Source organism: Hypomesus nipponensis, chromosome 1, assembly GCF_054491055.1.
Source record: "Hypomesus nipponensis isolate SF chromosome 1, ASM5449105v1, whole genome shotgun sequence".
Taxonomy (NCBI): Eukaryota; Metazoa; Chordata; class Actinopteri; order Osmeriformes; family Osmeridae; genus Hypomesus; species Hypomesus nipponensis.
In genome coordinates this window covers 3,865,068-3,880,848 of record NC_140361.1, presented here as the reverse complement: position 1 = coordinate 3,880,848, position 15,781 = coordinate 3,865,068, and the positions used below count along the sequence as shown (strand labels likewise).

Sequence of the window (15,781 nt, the reverse complement as noted above, 5' to 3'; positions counted from 1 at the left end):
GAACGTGTCGTTCTAAAAGATCGCTCTATGAAGACACATTCTCCGGGTACGCGCAAAACTGCTAGCTGTATTCATTACATACATCTTTGTATTTGACAACTACTGTATGCATAGCGTAATGTGAGCTGCTTTAACGCTGTAAATGTGCCTAGGTATCAACATAGGGTAGAGTATTCTCCTGTATAAGGCACAGCCTCGGGGACGCATGCCCTCAACCTGATCATAAACTCTGTTTGAAGAGCCCCGCCCTTCTTTCAGTTTTCCTTCTCTTTATAAGCAGCGAGCCTGTCGTACAAGCGTTCATACACAAAACACTGGAGCGGTCGCTGTCTACCAAACATTCTGGAAAAGAACTGTGAACTGTGACTGCAGAAACTTAGAGGATTACATTGTTGATTTTGAAGAAAAGCAAGCGAACATGGATTTTCTCAATCATAACTATTTGAATGCGCGAAGCCCTTATGACTACACATTCAATTTTTGGAACGACTATCTTGGTCTTTCGACATTGGTCACGAAGAATAACAGGCACAGTATGCCACAGAGTCCCAACTCAATCACCGAGTCTCTGAAAGCAACGCTGGGCTTGGATGACTCTCCGACATGTGCGTGCGTAATCGCGGCCAGCGGTGAAGGCGGCCACCTGGACTGCTGTTGTCCGTCCGCAAGCCCTCCACCAACCACCATCCTTGACTTGAAGGAGCGCTTCTCAATCCTTAGCCCGTTTCAAAACCAAATCGCTGGTGTTCCGTTCCCAGAGAGGGATTTGAGTCTTGGGGGAAGCATGGCGGGATTTGATCTGTTCGGCATGGAGAGGAAGATGCGCAAACCAACTTCCAGGAATAAACAGGAGCCCAAAATCTGCGTCTTCTGCCGGAATAACGGTGCGCCGGAGGAGGTGTACGGCTCCCACGTTCTGAAGACTCCGGACGGGAGGGTTGTGTGCCCTATTCTCCGGGCATATACCTGTCCCCTTTGCAGTGCTAACGGGGATAATGCCCACACAATAAAGTACTGTCCACTCTCCAAAGATCAACCATCCCAGAGACCATTAAAGGGAGGTAGGGCAGTGGGTGGTAAGCGAATGAAAATATTCTAGAGAGATTTTTAAACGATTAAATAAACTAAATTTAATTGCACTGAACAATTTTCAGATGACTGTTTCGATTGCGGCCATAGCTTATATCTCAGTCCAAACTGATAAGGCTATGATTTCTTAAACAAAACAACAACAAAAACTAAAATGGATTATATTCTTGTTTTTCCAAGATCTGGTATATTTTTATAGTTACTTTATTCACATAGTTTATTTTATGAGTTATAATTTACGTTTATATCTTTCTTAGTGTGTAGCCATATGATTGTTCATATGAGATCACATATAATCGCAGCGTGTGAATAAATGAGAGATGAGAAGGATGTTCCGTGTAGGGAAGACATCGTTTTGCAGCGGGTGTGACTGTCATGTTTTCACAAGTATTCTTTACTGTAAGCTAAGCTTACTTGTTTATCTGTCTTTGAAAACCAAAGTTATGTTTGCCATTAAACAAGCTCAAGAATGTTCAATTAATGAAATCTATTCACATTTAAATTGTATGTATGACTAGGGTATAACTCCCGTTTCCTCATTCCTCTCTCTGCCTGCTCGTGCACCACATCATTTCCAGCTCGCTCTGAAGTTGACATTTAATATGTGTAGACCCCCCTCCCACCTCAACAACACAATGTAGCCTCTGTTGTTCCCCCTGTTCTCTGAGTAACTCCATAATCAGTGTTGCCAAGCCAAATAACTTTCAACTCCAATGTCACGGACAGTCATCACCCGAATTCATGAACAGCCAGTACCCCAATATAGATTATATTAATGTTTACATTCTGAAGATAGAGTAACACACTGGATAAAGCTTTTTTTTTTTTAAAGTATTTCTTTCATTAGACTTTCATTTTTCAATAACAGCCATATAAAGTTGTTGTTGACATTGTCCTATAAAATGTTCACCGGAGAACTGAGTGCTCAGCAAAGGACTAAGGATAGAGACAAGCGCAAATGAATGTTATTAAACAAGCTTTTCTTAAACAATGTATTACCCCTGTTTATTTGCATTATTTACCAGAATCAATCCAAAAAAGATGCAGAAAGATTGTGAATGTACGATTACAAGTGTCACTTGCAGGACTGCACATTTGACAGTAATGTTTACCAAAGGAATACAGTTTAATGAAGTAAGTAAGAAAGGAGCTGTATACTGTATATAAGTTGAGTGATGTTTATCCAGTATTTGAACATTTCAAGTGACTTCAGAGGGTGCTACCTCAGCAGGATTTTGTACTTACATGTGAAATGTCAACAGCAGTTTAATAATAACAGTGCTGCCATTTATAAGGGTTTTTAATAGTATTTTTGATCTTTGTATAACATAATTGTATTTTTCCTTTCTTGCATCAAGCATTACGGAAGTGAATTTCCAAGAAGATATAAGCGTTGTTCACCCAAAGGTGATTGTCTGTAAATAATGATACCCATACTTTTTAAGTTTAGTTGTTCAATGTTACATTCTTGAGAGTGTACAAGACAATGGATTATATTGCAAGCAATTGAGAATTTGCCACTTTTAACAGAGCTTTTTGATTAAATGAACAAGAAAATAAAACAATTGTTGAATTTTGTTATTTATATTTACCACATGTTCATCTCATCTCAAATTCAAGTCATGCTTGAATCTTAACCGACTCTTAGCTAACAAACTTCATAGAACCACTATCATTGCTGAATTTACAAGCGGTATCTTTTTCATCTAACTTCAATATCATATGACACCATTTTGTACAGAATTCAATTCTTTCCCTTCCCTTGTCATGTCCCTCTAAGGTTCCAACCTAATTACTCCTACTTGAGCAGATGGAAAGCTCTATTCCTCCTATCTTGAAGTTTATAAAGAGCAGGCAGAGAGCCCATTTCAGACCAGAACAAAGCCCTATGGTTGTCCAGTGTACTTGCCTGTTGTTTATGAAGCCTGCCCACCCTGGAATGTCTAGGCCGGAGCCTAGCCATTAAAACGGATCATGTTTGCTCTGAAGACTAGTGAACTACTCCCCCTGCCTCTCCACCTCCCATCTGGCCAGGCAGTTGAAACTAATCAGTTCTGAGTCCATTTCAGAAAGAGGGAATTCAAAGGGAAGAGGAGGGCAGTGCTGAGATCCAAGACCGGCAGTATTCCAAGATACGAATACTTGTCATGAACCTGTGTGACACCATTACAATGCTCCAGTATGACCTCATTATATTGCAGAGGTATGATAACCTGGTGACCTGATTCCCAGTAACAAAAGACCCAGATCTGATACCACAGAGAGGCTGCATACTGTCACTGTTTAAGAAACACACAATGAATTGATAACAGAAAATATGATGGGCTTTCTATATAAAGTAGAAAACTACAAAAACACCTGTTGGCGTCTGTTGCAAACAGAATCAGTTTGAGTCCTGAAGTTTAACATTTGACATGTATCAATTTTTAGACGGTTTCATCCCTTCTCCCTCCTCTCTGCATTGGGGCAGACTCACCCACACCTTCCTCCAGTTCTCTCTCCCTCTCCTCTCTGCCTCCCATTTTTCTCTCTACTCCCTCCCCTCTGCCTCCCTCTCAACCCTGCCTCCCTCTCCCCTCTCTCCCCTCCCTTCTCTTCCCTCCCCTCTGCTCTCTTCTCCAGCTGAGGCCCCAGCATTAAAAATGGATGAATACTAAGTGCAACAGGGATTTATCTTGCAGAGAACAGTGGTGCAGAAGGCTGGCGGGTATAATTTCAGACCAACATGGCCGTCTAACAGGCCTTATTCCCCAAACACCATTGCCCATTAGCTGCTCTGCAGACAGGGTTTGCGTAATGTAGTTAGTTTTACCATTCATGAGATACATATAACTCTCATAGTAGGATTACGACTGGGTGTCGGTAAGTTATTGTGCGTTTTGACACAGAATAATCAGTCTGGTAATACCTCAGATTCTGTGAATTCTACAGAACAAATATGATTTGATAAAATGACATACAGGGTGAAATTTCAAGCCACTATCTCTTAAACTGCAGTCAAATTCTCTACCATTGACCCAAATCCTCCCCGTCTTAAGTTTGTCTGTGTCGTATTTCAGCCCCGCTTCAAGCCTCTTGTTTTTGTCACGGTCTGATCACTACCGAACTCATCCCAACCTCACGGCTAGATGGATAACAACTACATGATGTATTCGTTCAGCAGATACTTTCATCCAGAGGGCCTTGCAGAGAGGGATTAGCGCCTGCATCCTCTTGATCTACAGGTGAATGCCCAACCACTGAGCTACACCCATCCCCTGAAAACACGGGATGATCAAAGCAGCGACGCCTTGCTCCCAGCGCGCCGTTCCTCCCTCAGTTGTAACCCAGGTGTTGCTTCTCTGGAAGCTGCCATGCGAGGTAGGAACCAGATTGTAGTAGTTACTCTGACACGTCACACAATCACACGGCTCGCTATTTCTGCTACACAGAACCAGAAGCATGTCGACCAAGACCCCCCCCCCCCCCTAAACACACATCGGCACCATCGTAAAAAACACATGAAAATATGAGACAGGAGAATTTGCTCTACCTGTTCAACGTTAAACATGGATTGGTTCCCCCAGAGTTCGTTGCTTCTGTAGATGCTCCGTGAGGGTAGAATGAAACAGCGGAACCGGAGGGTAGGAAGAAGGTAAGAAGGACACCCTCATATTAATATCCTGAGATGTTACATTTGATTCATTTAGCAGACACTTTCATCCAAATTGTACATATAGAATGTACTGCTGAATATCAAGGATCATAAGAGCAAATTCATGTTCTGAAACAAGCTTTTCTTAAACGATGTTCCCACACATCATAGCTTACATAGTGGACTCGGTCACACAGGTGTAAAATCACCCCACTAGATGAACGTAATTGCTGTCACTGTCTGAAAGGTTCATATCTTTACTATAACAAGGTCCTTGTTCACTCTTGGCTCCTCAGTGACTAAGTTCCTCTTGTGGCGATGCAGAGTACTACAAAAACATCCTTGTTCAACAAAGATCAACTGCATGGACAGACATTACTGAGTTTAGATGTGAAGGTGATGCCAAAAGGAACAACCTCAATACACATGCACTGCACTAAACCATCCACATTATTCATCTAGCAGACTTTTTTATTCATGGCAAAAGAACACACATCCTTCACTCAAGTAGAAGTACAGATACTCATGTTTAAATAGACTCTAGTAAAAGTTGAAGTACTGACTACAGCTTTTCAAGTTAAAGTAAAGAAGTATGGGCTCTGACATATACTTAAGTAAAAAGTAGCCATTAACCTGTTTTAGTGTCACACTGGAAACTGGACCTCACATCATATTAATGCATTAATGCAAAAAATACACGATAGACATGCAGCGCATTCGCCAGGAATCCTATTTTGATGCAGACAATTTTGAACATCTCCCTCCTGCATGTGTGTAACAACAGTGTAATACAACACAATAACAGTGTAATAACAATATAAGAACAGTGTAATAACAACCTAAGTGTAATACCAACATAATAACAGTATAAAAACTGTGAAAAAAGCGATTAAAAAGTTTAAAAACAGTGTCCTCGTCTGCCAACCCCAACACACCTGAGACCAGTCAGTCGGGGACCATGAACACAACCATGACATCCCTCCTAGCACTCCCTTCCTGCCTTCCTCATTCTCCACTCCAGCCCTTCTTTCTATTATCCCGGGTCTTTGTAGACCACAGAACTCTCCCGGCACACCCTACGTTGTTTTGCCTGGATAATTCCTTCACTCTGGTTCCTTCAAATAAAACTACCCAGTTCTTGGTGTTTGAACTGGAAGATGTTAGGTAGCATCAACAGACCTGAAATAAAACAACCATTTTGTGTACTTGTGAAAGAAAATACCGCTTAAGAAACAACAAATGGTTAACGTGTTAGTTTAGCTTTGAACATTTCTCTTAATAGGGTTTGAGTAGGCAGGGCCCGTGAATTGACTGCAGTTATGTCAGTTGCGGTACAGTAATTGAAACGGCATTTCCTAATGAACCGTTATCAAGCATAATGAGGAACCACACTAAATCTTTGATGGCATGTCTCCAAACTGCAAGTGTGGAGAAAGCAGCTAATTATTTTCACCTTTCATTTAAGAAAAGGTGAAATACATTCAGTGCCTCAGTAGAATTCCTAAGTCTTGTCCGTATGTATTTGTGTTAGTGGGAAAATTCCAGAGCTGCATCAACGTTCCATGTGGTTGTGGTTTGGGGTGAGAGGCACAGTAACACGTTTGTGACGCAAGCGAGAGGAAATTGCAAAAGCTTCCTGCACAACTGTGCTTTTGTACTGCTTCCAGGTGGATACCAGGCCCGGCCACTGCATAGCTTTTATAGGAAATAAGACCTGACGACTGCCATGCCTGAAACATGCAGCAACATCACCCCCTGCAGGTCAGCATTGGAACAGAACACAGGGAAGCTCAATCCAATTCCGTCTCGATAAGACTCCCAGATGGCAGCCTTTTACATCTGCTGTTTCTATGGTGTCATTTACAGATGGAAATTATGGTATGTCAGTGTAACATCCCCTTGTACTGCAGCACCATCTAGTGTTGGGAAGTTGATAAAGAAGGGATTGAAGACAATTTGCCTGTAGATGGCTGAGCGGTTGGGGAATAGGGCTATTAATCAGAAGGTTGCCAGTTTGGCAACCGGGTAAAATGACGTTGTGTCCTTGGGCAAGGCACTTCACCCTACTTTCCTCAGGGGGATTGTCCCTGTACTTAATCTAAGTCGCTCTGGATAAGAGCATCTGCTAAAATGACTAAATGTAAATTATGTTTTGATAGTGAAAGCCATTTTCAGGTAATATGTCAAAGTACTTCAAAATAAATGAAACTATATGGGGTTTTAATGCAATATTATGAGGATAATGCTTTGTCATCATTTCTATGAATTGGCATTCAATTAAAGACCACTGTACCATATTACAATCTTTGCAATCTTTCAAGGGAATACTACATTTTTAAACATGTTTGATGAAGATGTAGAAATTGATGAGCTGCAGTACTCAATATGCATCTTTGCTCGTTGGTCTAAGAGTCTACTTGACTTCAAGGGACCTGAATCAAATCTCACGCATTTTCTTTGTGTAGTCCTGTCTGCAAGCAATGTCACATGGTGTTTACAGATGCCCACAAATTAGCAACTATAACCAACCTAAATATCAAAAAGACAAAGGAAAACTCCCCCCCCCCCCAAAAAAAAAACCCGTTGCAACCTTGGAAGGAGGAATTCAGAGTGAACCTCTTCTCCATAGGGAGAAATGAGCTGCAAGGTTGTTTGTTGACCACTAGGGGTCGTTGTTCTCCACGGTCATCTTATGCTTTCCGAAACAGATCCGCAATGCACAACACGACCACACCACGTGGATGGTGGAACGGTTTTCAGCCATGAACAGATACTTGAAAGGCCTCACTCTCTCATCTCATGGAAAGTAGCAGTGGGTGTCCACTACAGCGACGCGATGCAAGCGACACGATACTTTCCATTAATTTTCAATGGAGCCAGGCAAATCGATTGCGTGCTGTAGCGACGCAATCAAAGCGATTCGAGATTTTCTCAATTTTACGGTGCGTTTACACTGCAGCGAAGCGATGCGAGCGACAACATGTTTTCCATTCATTTTCTATGGATCCAGGCGAATCGCTTGCGTGGTGCATTGTGGGTAGCGACGCGACAGAGTTGAGATTTTCTCAACTTTATGCAAATGAGGAGCGATTTTCGCGAGCGATGGCCAATCGGATGGTTTTCTTGTTTTTCGTAATGTAGCAACCATGGTAAACATTTCTACCTTCCAGTTTCAAGATGGAGGAGAAACTAATCGTTTGTGTGGCTGCGTACCCAGTCCTGTTCGATGCTTCTCTGTTTTCATACTTAGACGTTAACAAAAAGAATGATGCATGGCGCAGGGTCGCCGATGATGTCGGTGTTCCTGGTGGGTTTTTTGTACTTTCAAATTCAGTCTTGTCACATTAGCTCTAGCGTGATGTTAGTTAGTTCTGTGGTAACTAGCAAAGCTAGCCAGCCCGGCTGGGACTCCCTACTAGTCATATCGACTGATTCGCAGAGCCTTCGAGTAATATAATCAAACGTTTTTACACATGTCAACGGATATGTTTATTAAACAGTTTTCAAATAATTTCTTTCTAGCTGAGGTTTGCAAAGAAACATTTAAATATTTACTGGACAGCTACAAAAGGGAGAAGAACAGAGAGAAAGAGTTGAGCAGGTGTGGAGCAGGCCTGACTAATCACAAACCCTGGAAGTATGCTGCTTTGATGGGGTTCCTGGCTCCATTTCTGGAGGTAGAGCAGACAGCCAGACAGCCAGACAGCGAGCCAGAATCTCCTGCCAGTGAGGCCAGAGCTTCCACTGTTAGTCAGGCTACATTGAGTAGCCAGACCCCAGCATCCTCTGGTCGAAAGAGGGTGCTGATTCTTGTTGCTCTCAAAAGAGCACAAGCACCTGCTTCTCAACCGACCCCCCAAGCAGAGGATGAGGATTACCTTTTTTTTAAAAGCCTTCTCCCTGCGCTCAAAAGACTCCCACCAGCTAAGCGGTCAGAATTAAAATGTAATATTCACCGCATGTTTTTTGAGGCGGAGGCGGAGTTGCATGCCTCACAGAGTGACGTGCAATAAAACAAAACATGTCGCTGACTGAACTTTGTGTCTTTAATGAATTGGGCTGTTAGGTATTAAGATACTATTATTATTTACTATGAATGGTTGCTAGTGAAAATTAATAATGAAGAATACAACATGACTGCACAATGATTTAAGCTTATATTTTATGAAAATAACCTGGAACTGCTTTTTTTGTGATTAATGTTGGTGAGCTCTTGAAAGTGCCTTTGAGCTACCGGAATTTCCAAACTTTACATTTTTGGATCAGAATTTTTTTCTTACATTGAAATAAATTCATATTTCCTTTTTAAAGAGGTGAATTTTAAAACCACCACATTCAGTGGTGTTTAAATTTCAATATTAAGTGTTCAATTCCTTTTAAAATTAGAAACATGATGCCACTGATTTGCTTCCATATAAAGCATTTGACTGCATGTCAAGAGGTTGTAGATGAAAATCGTTCTTGAATGTCACTTGGGATCAAAACTTCTTCTGAATAAATATTTATAATAATTATCATCTTCAATGATCAGAATTTATTAAAACGTGTTTTCATCTTAAAGCCTTGATAGCGTAGCAGTATCTAACCAACAGAACATGGTTTTAAGACATTTGTAAATATGAATACCAAAACATCCGTTGTTGTGAAAGATTGGCCATGGGTAAGTAGGCTTGTTGCAATCAGAGCAGTGTCACTAAGTTCCACAAGATGTCAGTCTTAACCCGCCTTCATAACTGATGGAATCCCGCAATTGTACATGCACAACCATGCATCTGGTCTGTTATAAACAAACTCATAAAAGTAAATGTAAAAAAATTGGGTATTGTTTAATTTATTTTATAATTTCATGTAATTAATTTGTCTTAACTAGCTATAATTTTTATAGGCTATTACATAAATTATTTAAATGACTATTAATTAAATAGTACTTTATGTACAACAGTAGGAACTACATTGTGTCTGGGTTTTAGATTTAGAATTTTTAAAAGTATATATACACTACTTAGTAAATTTACTAAAAACACAAATTCGTTATGTTTCATTTGATCAATCCCTGTCATCACACTCACCCCACTTCACAATTCTAAAGCTCACATAAAAAGTATTTTTAAGACTAAACCATCTGCCACATTCCATAATATAGCACACTTAAACTCGCCAGGCTTAACTCATCTCACAGGCCCTGGTATCTCCATCATTTCCAGAGGAATTTAACCATTCACAGCTTCTCAAAGACATAATAGCAGGCTTCTTTATGGCTTCCCTCCATGAATGTTTAGCGCAATATGGTGGCAGGCTGGCCATGGGTGGGGACTGACTTGTTTCCAAATGCTTAATTCAATTTGTCATCGCCATTCAGGGGGCTCAAGTGGTCTAATGTGTGTTAATGAGAGGTAATAAAGTCATAGGCCTTTATATTACTGCCAGGAGGAGGATGGGGGTGAGGAGGGAGTGTGTGTGTGTGCACGCACGTGGGTGCATGTGTGTGTATGGGGAGGGTAGGGTAGGTAGGCAATTGACTAGCTTCGGTCCCAGACGGCTTGCCCGGCTGCCCCCTCGTTCTCCCTCCATCCCTCCATCCCTCCATCATGCAGGCTTTTGGCAGGCTGCTCCACCCTCCCTCCATTGTCCCCCTAATTAGATAGCCTTTGTTGGGGTAATTCTGCCGCCATCTGGTTCCCTGTCAGGTGGCCCCTGCAGGACCACGGTGCATGGGTCCTGGGCCCTCCTCTCCTCCTCCTCTCCTCCTCCTCTCCTCCTCTTCTCCCCTGTTACAATACGTACAGCCCTGGACCACAAGGACCCTTTCACACTTGAAGGAATTAGTGAGAGATTGATGTCTCCTTCCCTCAGAGCAGGCCGTCGAGAGAAGAGACCGCCTCCTTGAGGCCTCCCAGCAGGGAGATGTGGTACGCAGCCCCTGCTCAGGATCTCTGTTTAGTTCGATTAAATCAAATCAAATTTTTATTTGCGGAGCCCCTTTTTTTTACAAGTAGTCTCACAGAGGCTTTCACAGATGCCAACAGATCAGCACCCGTAACTTCTGTCAGTTTTGAGATATATTTTAGGTATATTTATGCCTTTATTTATTTTGAATGTTCACTGCAAGAGAGAATAGGCAGAGAGAGAGAGGGGATGACATGCAACATAAGGCCCGGATCGGATTTGAACCCAGATAAGGCCTTGGGGTGCCCCACCCCATCTACCTCAGTTAATTTAGCAGACTGTGTGCATTCTTAGCAAACGTGAAAGACGATTCCATGGTTCCCCTCGTACAGACAGGAAAGTACAGTGTGTTGTGAAATAAAAGTGTCTGCTAAATAAATAAGAATGTAAATGTCATGTGTGTACTGTAATGTAACATGGAACATGCACATGTGAGAATACAAAATAGTGCTGTCTGGGCACCTTGGTTTGATGAGCAAACAAAGCATTGAAATTTAGATTTTAAAAGTGGGTGATTCTGCGAGCTGAAACCTGGCAGTCCCAGACCTCCGATTTCAGTAGGTGGCAGTGTGGTCTCAATCACAACCAGACAGAGAAATCAAGACTTGGCGTCATACTGTAACATGCAGCAGCTCCTACTAGGCTTCTTTCCATGGAGTTAACCTCCACATCGTATCCATCGCAGTCCAGAACCCACCAGGCCAGAATGACTGTCTTTCCCACCTCACCCTGCGTGCTGGTTTTGGTTGTTTCATAAAGAGGGACAGAGAGGGACAGGGGATAGACTGGATTGGTGCTTGTTCCTTGCCACCTCGAATAGAGACCTTTAATGGATGACTTTTGGGTGACCCCGACCAACTGGCTGACTAAACTCCTATCATCTCCCAACACAACGTCATCCATCGGCTCACTGACAGGGATCATCGTTCTGTCTGTGTGTCTTTGTCTGTCTGTGTGTGTCTGTGTGTCTGTGTCTGTCTGTTTGTGTGTCTGTGTATCTGTTTGTGTGTCTGTCTGTCTGTCTGTCTGTTTGTGTGTGTCTGTCTGTTAGTGTGTCTGTCTGTTAGTGTGTCTGTGTGTCTGTGTCTCTCTATCTCTCTATCTCTCTGCAACACCATACTTTCGCTATCTATGACCGTCAGTCAACTCACTAAGTGCCATGGCAATAGCCAGTGCATCACACCCTTCACAATATAAGATAAGCCAAATATTCTTACCTCTTTCAAAACCCCATGCACGCAACAGCTAATTGTGGGAAAAAAAACGAGTTTGATAGATTTGACAGTATCACATATCTCCCACCTCATTCCAGGCATTCTTCCCTCAGTGAGTGTAGAAAAATTCCCCCAAAGCCACAAGCACACATTTCAACAACAAACAGCCTCCAAACCTGTTATTTTAGCTGTGAAACTTTGCAGAGGAATTATAAACTCTGCATAACATCAGACAGGCTCATATTTAAGCTTTTGATGCCTGAAAGTCAAACTTCGTTAAGACATCTGACTTATCCCCTGCTTGTGTTCATGCTCTTGGAGCAAACGTACGCACACCCTTCGTGTAATGGACTTGTTAAGAGGGTGTGGGTTTAATTCAAAGGAACCAATACCTCCAATAGCTAAATTACCCCTGAATGTAATCAGCTGTGATTAGAAGGCATATTAGTTCTTGTCATATTTCCATGATAATCATATGAACACCAAGATAATAAAAACCATAAGGTTAAAAAATGCATGTATTACAGAAAAACATTTGATTAAGGTTGAACTGTTTCAGCTGCGAGGGTCCGTAATCCTTTGTAAAATAGGGAAACATATGAACAATCTGTGCAGCTGAATACTTGATGTTTTGTTTCATAAAGACAGGTGATTATTATGATGCGTAGCAGGAGACATCAGCACGCTCATTTGTCAGATGTTTCTTTACCTTCCGCAACACCCTTTCAAAAGACCTCAGTGATGAAAACAAAACAGTGAGCCTGCGACCATACAGTAAATATTTACTTTGAAGGAGAGCAATCTCCTGAAAGCTTTCCAGAGAGCATGAGATAGAGAGATCACCGCCGTGAAGGACACGCTGGCTGTTTCTACCCCATGGTGGTGAGAACCACCTCCACCACCAGGTCGCCGGGTAAACGAGGGGAAACGAAAGAAGGGGCCTTCACCCTCGAGTGGAGATACACTCCATCTCCAGGCCTTGAAGCTTCTGCGCTCACGGGGTTAAAATAAACGTTCCTGCTGAACCATACTGAGCGCCCCCCCCCTTCTGCATATCCTTTATTCACAGGCGCGTAATTGGTAGTCAATTTGAGCTCCCCCTTTGCCTATTGTGGGCACATTTTGTTCTGACAGAGTGCGGAAGATTAATGGTCGAGAGCTGCAGAGGGAGGATCGCATCAGCAAGCATGGGTGCCCTAAATTCATTACACCAATTTCCCCCTGTCCTGCGCTCCCCTCACACACACACACACACACACACGCACACAAGCACACACACAAAACGAAATAAAGAATGAAGAGAATAAAAGGAAAACAGTCAGATGGTCTCAAAAGAAAAGACGAAAAGGAAGAAAAAAGAAAGAAAAAAGATTGAAGAAACTGCAGTGGACGTGTGCTCGTATACAACGCCAGGAAGTTCAATAATTCGCTTCGATGTGAAGTTTACTTTATTACGTTTTTTTGCTAATACACAACAAATGTTGGAGAAGCATTTAAAGAAAATGTATTAAAAAAAAAAGCTTGTTTTGAAACACACACATACACAAAGGGCTGATATTATTGAGGGCTGAGATAATTGGGACATTATTCCTGATCCAGTGTTCCTCCAAAGCACACGAGCCACCGTGACAGTGTGAGCCACAACATGTCCTGCAGGGCCCAGTCGCTCTGCTTGTGTGAACACAGCAGCGCAAGCTGTGGCACATTCCCGTCTCTGTCCCTGGACACGAGGTCCTGGCTGCCCTGCCTGGCATGGATGAACAGGAAACACCTTGAACCTGGTGGGCTGAAGCTGACCTGTCCCCGTTCACTGGGGTTGGCCCATAATTGTGATGATTTATATCTGCTGTCAAAGACAAAGGCTGAATGTCCCCCTCCACTCTGTGTTTCAGTCTCTGTCTCTGTCTGTCTGTCTCTCTCTCTCTCTCTCTCTCTCTCTCTCTCTCTCTCTCTCTCTCTCTCTCTCTCTCTCTCTCTCTCGTTCTCGTTCTCTCTCTCTCTCTCGTTCTCACCCTTACTCTCTTTTTCACACACAAACACACACCCATTTAACTTGCTTTTCCCACTAATTGCCTCAATTTAATCATTACATTTGACTCTTGTTGGCAGTTTGTGTGTGCACGTTTCACTGTGTGTCTGTTTGTGTGTCTGTTTATCTGTTTGTGTGTGTAAATGTTTCTGTGTGGGTGTCTGTTAGCGTGTACATATTTCTGTGTGTGTGTGTGTATTTGAGGCTCTCTCGGCCATCATGCCCTCTAGCACAGCATCCCGCCCCAAGGTGCGGGCTGCCAATGTAGAGGCTGTCTTGTGTCTGGGCCGAGGCCTTTGTCTCTGTATGACAGGCCCCGTAGACCGGCCCGCAAGCTCTGCTACCCAGAGACCAATCACAGCCCTCCCTCTACAATAAGCCTGCCTGTCATATGTCAGCTCGCCGGCTGTACGACATCACAGAGGCCAAGAGCAATCACCGATATCATTGACTCCTGCCTGTCGGCGGGAATGTGGAAGGAAATCACAAAGGACACAGATGCGTGTTTGCCTGTAGGCTTGGAGGAACCTGCCTCGTTTACTAGATGTTGATCTCCTGTGGATCGACTTTAAAGGGAAATTCAGAGCAGGAAATGGTATTCATTTGTTCATGTTCCGTTTACATAACAAACTTCTGAAAATACTTCACAAATCACAATTGATCCAAAACATTGATTCACAACCATATATCTATCAACAAGAATGATTTTGTAACCGACTAAATACAACAAATACAGTCTCAGAAACTGACTGACGGTTATGGTCCCTGTCTCAGATAATATCAAAACAAACTCTCCTTTCTTGTTTTGACGGTGACCAGTACATCAGTTTTTTTTTTCCCAGGGTGAAATCCTAATTCTTTGTCCTAGCCTTCAAAGCTCTTGGCAGATTAACACGGCAACAGTACTGTGTGATTTGGCCTGGCGTGTAATTTATGTGTTTCCCCTGGCTCCCAAGTCAGCATGTGCACCTGTTAAGGCCCTGCAGTAAGCACAGCGCTCATGCCAGGGCCTTTGTGTGGAGATGGTGACTACAAGGGTGGCTGTACAGGTCAGGTTTTGAGAGACGAAAAATGATTTTTCTCTCTTTTTTTCTCCCCCCCCCCCCGCGCGCCGCCTCGTTTTCTTTCCACATGAGTTGTGGTAAAGGGGGGCAAGCGGGGCTGCGGGGAGGAGGGCATTTCCAGGCTAACCAATAACTTGACGGTGACCTCATGGCGCAGGCGAGATAGATTCATCGATAGGAGGAACATAAAAGGCTCTGGCGGAGGTAATGTGGACAAGGTGTGGAGCTTCGTCTACTCTGCTCCTCTTTTCTCAGCCCCTCAAGATGGATGGATTCGACCGCCGCCTCGGCCAGGAGAAGGAGTTCGCAAGGTTCCACTTAGCAGGACCTTTGCCTGGACCTGGGATCGGAAGACACCCCAAATGTTTCACATTAAGGTTTCGTACGTGCGGGGAGGGTCGTGGCAGCGGGGGGTGGAGGAGGAGGAGGTGGGGGAAACCAGGGGGGGGTGGAGATGAGGCAGAAGCAGGACTGAGAGAGTGACCGTGCAGGGATGGGTAACGGTGAGCGTTAATAAAGATGTCACAGGAAAACATCAAGAGAGACAAAGTCTCAATTTCAGCAAGGTGCTGCCAGCCAGATGTGGAGGCATGAAAAGCCGATTGGACCCTAACCTGTCCGTCTGCCATGCTAAATCCATAGCTAACAGGCAGAACCTCCAGTCTCTTTTGAAGTGAGTGCCAAGAGGTGTCCAGACCCTTAACGACCGGCAATTTATTACAACACCGTCCTGCTGGGAGTGAGAGGTCAAAGTTCGCTCAATGAACCCCATAAAGATTTCTCCTTCTCTTCTCTTTCTCCTCTC

The 15,781-nt window shown here is 43.2% G+C and overlaps 1 protein-coding gene across 1 annotated transcript; it reads left to right on the top strand.

Moving 5' to 3' along the window:
* Window positions 1-303: 303 nt before the first annotated feature.
* nanos1 (nanos homolog 1) lies at window positions 304-2,654 on the top strand. Its single transcript, XM_084698957.1, has one exon. The coding sequence runs from the start codon at window positions 419-421 to the stop codon at window positions 1,097-1,099; it is 681 nt and encodes a 226-aa protein (XP_084555083.1). The 5' UTR covers window positions 304-418; the 3' UTR covers window positions 1,100-2,654.
* The last annotated feature ends 13,127 nt before the right edge of the window (window positions 2,655-15,781 follow it).